We start from the raw sequence: 4,725 nt of genomic DNA, 5'->3' as shown, positions 1-4,725 counted from the left end.
TAAGATTATATTACTGATATAAACAATGCTTAGACAATTTACAAATAATAATATACAATAATCTTTACTATAAATTTCATATAATCGATTGATTCTTGTTTTTGTTGCTTTTTCACTGAACTCTTTTATCTGTAATCACACACAGTCTCCATCACATATTCTTTTTTATATTCCGTAATTTTTTTAACAACCTTTAAAAATGTAAAATTTTTTCTTAATGCGTAGGCTGGAGGAAAACAGACTTTAAGCTAGACTTGGCCTGCAATCTATAGTTTGTCCATCACTGGTCTAGGTAATCGACAAAACAATAAATCAAACCCTGATTTATAACATTTTCTGATATCCATGGTGTAAATATCCCCACCATGGTGGATTTCAAGCTGTCAAAGGAATGTTACTGAACATAGAATTGGGAAGAGGTGTACTATAACAGCCCAATGTAGTGCATTTCCACCACACAGATACAGAAGTAAAAAACAAAAAAAAAACAAACAAAACAAACAAAACAAAAAAAACATAATCTCAAGTATATATAAATACATACATAGAGTGATAGACAGACAAATATCATATAGTAAAATAATTAAGAATTAATTAATTAATTAAAATACTTTATTGAGTCTATAGCCACGTTACCCTGAACAAGCCCGAACCCGTCTGATCTGAGAAGCTAAGCAGGGTCAGGCCTGGTTAGTACTTGGATGCGAGACCACCTAGGAAGACCAGGTGCTGTAGGCCTAAAAAATAAGGGATTGTAAGCCGACAAAGTCCTTGCAATTTGTGAGGTCAACCAAGGGTTGCCTCCCTAAAAAAAAAAAAAAAAAAATTACTTTATTGAATTCTAAGTTTATATAACTTATTTTTAAAATAATGGCTGTATTTACCAGAAACATAAAATTCCTGAAAGTCTACCAGTTGGCCCTCACTAGTCAGTAACAGCTGGCTCCAGCACACCACTGTCTGTCTGTTGTTTCAAATCGCATGAACACTGGACTGTGACATTCATGACCTGTGCCTTGCACAGTGTGCTCTCTGGCCTGGACTACAGTTTTGACCTACTTCATCTCTTCTTTTGATACTTGATAACCTCTTCTGCTAGAAGACTCTACCATATTTCTAGGTTGAGCCAAGTGGCATCTCTCCAGTATTCCCACAGAGTCCAGGGCTACTCTCAACTGTAGCTCCACCTCCTTTTTCTGCACCACTTATTCTTGGTCTGACTCTGCTTACTAGACTGTAAGCTTCTCCAGCTCAAGGACTCTGCCTCCGTAATTTCTGTACCTTCATTACCCAGAGCAGAGCCTAGTATACAATAGGGCACAATGTATACTTTTTAAACTGAACTATTAGCAAAGATGGATAACTCTTGACTTCCAGTTTGTAGAACTTTGAACAACTTTTTTGTTGTTGTTGTTCCAGTGGAGCATGTCACTGTGTCTCTTCTATAAGAAAGTAAGAAAGAAACAACTGTCCATTTAGAGTCAAAAGTTTGCTTAGAACTGAAGGTAAAAATGAATGCCTACAGTGCAGATTTTAGATTCCTTTGGATTTTATTAATTAATAATCCCCTTTTTATTGAGGTACACTTGACATGGAAAACTATATTAGTATAATTTCTATATCTTCCATTATCTTGGCTAATTTGACTTGATTTTTGAAAAAAAAGAAATTGAATTAACCAAGAGACTAAACAGTAATACAGGGTGGTATAAACAGAAATAAATATATAAAGGAAACTTGCTGAATTAAAAATGCACATGATTAGCTGATGCCTGTGGATTACCATTATTGTCCACATATTTTCCCCATGCTCACTGCTCAGATTCTCTCCAAGAACTCCTCCTGGGCTTCCTGGGCTTTGACAGAGAAGATAAGCCCCAGGGTGAGAGTTGTCAGAGCTCCAAATCTTTTCTCTACTGCTCTTCTTTTTGCTGATTTTTGTACTGATCCTGAGCAAGGTGCTTGTGATCTGCAGGGAGTGTCAACTCACCTCGTAGTCTATGTCTAAGGCATCCGCCTCTCCCTTGGTCCGGAAGTGCTGCGTGTACTTGTCCACGGTGAAGTTCACCTGCTTGCCAACCCGCTCGATGAGGACAGAGTGCCAGTGCTGGTCATCCAGGAGGCTGCCCAGGGTGGCCAAGGGTGGGCTGTTGGTGAACCGAGGTTTGCTATCAACTGTGAAGGGGAGAGGAAGAAGGATGGCATCTGTGCCTGAGGGCAGTCTTGAACACTAGAATATTCTGCAAGCAAGGTCAGCTCTCTCTACCCTAAAGGTAAAGATGATTCGATCTCTACAGGCCCATAACTATACTGGGCTTGTGAAGAAATTACAAGGTTTGCTCAGAAATTCCAGGATCAAATTATAAGTCAATTGATGTGCACACCCATTTCTAGACATAAAATGACATGTTTTCAGGACTTGAGCAACTAAATAATAAAAGAATTCTATCCTGATGTCCACATGAATAATATTGAAAAGAGAAGTTATGACATTTAAAAATAATATACATTCTCTGTATTTGAATGTCTCTTGAATGAAGAAAATGAACTGGATAAGTAAGGGGAAGGCAGTAGGCACAGTGAGTTAGGTAAATCTGTGGGCAAAGCCAAAGGGGAGGAAAAAATCATTTAGCTGTCATTTTTAAATACCTACTCTATTAAAAGCACTTAAGTAGGAATTTTATAACCTCTATTTTTAATCCTCTAAGGTAAAATTATTATCTACACTTCACAAATAAGGAATCTGAGGCTCAGTGAGGTTAAGCATGCATGTCCCAGAGGTGAAGCCAGGCTTCCAATCCAGGCCTACATGACCCCTTGCACTCTGACCATCCGTGGGTCACATGTTTTGATTCTACCTAAGTTGAACTTGGAAGACAACCCTTGGGAGGATGTGACATATTTAGGCAGAGAGGTACTTTTTAAATTAGCTCTGCCTGGTTTCCCCTCCTCTCTGTCCCTTCTTCAATTTTAGAAAAGTTCCTGCCTATACCCTATTGTCAAAAAGATCACAGAATTTTTTGATATGCAGAATGGCTCAGACACAGCAAAATGAACAGTTAAATACCACTAATGATTATTTCTATATATACTTGCTTTTTATATATATATATATTAATGTAACTGAAAGCCAAATGTCTCTTTCCTCTCCTCTTCATATATGTTTTAGCAGACAACTATAATGCCTTGTTCACAGTGTAGCATTAGAGGGTAGGAAGTGCCATTTTCCTGCAGGCTACTCACTTCACCCTCATTGTGCCCCTAAGTCACCACTTCCTATAGAGGTGGGACATCATACTTATTCTAATTGAAAAATGAGAGCCAGTGAATTAATAGCTGACTTTATTTTGTTGATTTATTCTTTATGTATTCCACGATTTTTGAGTTCTCATAATTTATCAAATTATTCTAATGAATTAACATTTTTCTTTTGCTTTCAACCTCTCTCACTCCTTCCTACCCCCTTTCCCTTCCTTCCTCTTCCCTCTTCCCTTCCTTTCTTCCATCCTTCCTTTTTTTCTTCTCCCTCCCTTCCTCCCTCCCTCTTTCCTTCCTTCCTTCCTTCCTTCCTTCCTTCCTTCCTTCCTTCCTTCTTTCCTTCTTTCCTTCCTTCCTTCTTTCCTTCTTTCCTTCCTTTCTACTATAAAGAGGTATTGAAATATAACTGTGCTGCTCGCAGTGACAGGTAATGTATAAAGTAGATAAAAGAGATATAGAATTAAAAGACACTGCCCTGTGGAGGTCCAATGTAGAGACTCTCAATTAGTAAATCCATAAAATGTATGTCAGTGGAATACAGAGGTTAGCTCAGTGAGCCAAAGAAATGCAGGGTGGAGAGCTGTGAAGGCCTCCTTATGGAGCAGTAACAGGCCTTAGATACATACGTTAGGCCCCCCAAAAGGAATATGGTTGCAGTTACGAGAAGCACATGCCAAGGCTTGGAGGGATAGTCTGGAACAATGTAGACGGATTCCACATGGCCCAATGCCATGACCACACAGCTCTGGTTTATATCATTCAGAACCAGTGTGCTAATATGTGGGAGGTTACAGCTTGTATTGTACCTTTAAGGAATGGGAGCCATTGGTGAATTACTAAAAAAGATATTGCTAACTCTAATTAACATTTAAGAAAGGTGATTTTGGCTGCTGTATGAGAATTTGAATAGAAGGCAAGACTCAAAGTAAGATTGGTAGTAATCTAGATCAGGGACAAAGGGGCTTAGGTAAAGAGATCAATGGATGAATTTCCAAGAGGAAATAAGATGTCAACAAATAGTGACCCCACACATCACTTGGATATTGGAAGTGGAAGTAATAATAGAAAGACTCACCTAAGGATGAGTTCTTGGATTTTTGAGCAGTTGTGTGAAAAGTTGTATCAGTCATAGAGTAAGAAAAACAGAACAAAGAACACCTCTTCCTCTCTCTCTCTCTTTCTCTCTCTCTGTCTCTCTCTGTCTTGTTCTCTCTCTCTCCCACCCTCCTTCCCCTGCTCTACACACACACACATACACACAGCCTCTTATTTCTTTTATTTATAAAACAAAACTTGTCCAAGAGTTAATGATTGGTCAAATGCAATAATAAAACACATGGTCATTTTAATAGGTAAAGAAAAAACACTGCAAAAAATTCAGTATTGAATCCTGATAGCAACCATCAGCAAACTAGAAAAGAATTTGCTGAACCTGATAAAGGTCATCTACAGAAACCTACAACTAGC

General features: G+C 38.3%; 1 protein-coding gene and 1 pseudogene across 1 annotated transcript in view; one reads left to right on the top strand and one right to left on the bottom strand.

Annotated features, from left to right (window-relative positions):
• The window catches only part of CNTNAP5 (contactin associated protein like 5), a 716,034-nt gene that overhangs the window by 357,678 nt on the left and 353,631 nt on the right, over positions 1 to 4,725 (bottom strand). Inside the window, exon 6 of the mRNA XM_006920991.1 lies at positions 1,991 to 2,175. Within this exon, the coding sequence (XP_006921053.1) occupies positions 1,991 to 2,175 (185 nt within the window). The remainder of the gene's footprint in view (positions 1 to 1,990; positions 2,176 to 4,725) is intronic.
• On the top strand, positions 620 to 738 carry LOC112470761 (annotated as a pseudogene).

Source organism: Pteropus alecto, unplaced genomic scaffold, assembly GCF_000325575.1.
Source record: "Pteropus alecto unplaced genomic scaffold, ASM32557v1 scaffold3, whole genome shotgun sequence".
Taxonomy (NCBI): Eukaryota; Metazoa; Chordata; class Mammalia; order Chiroptera; family Pteropodidae; genus Pteropus; species Pteropus alecto.
This window is presented reverse-complemented; position numbering and strand designations above follow the sequence as displayed.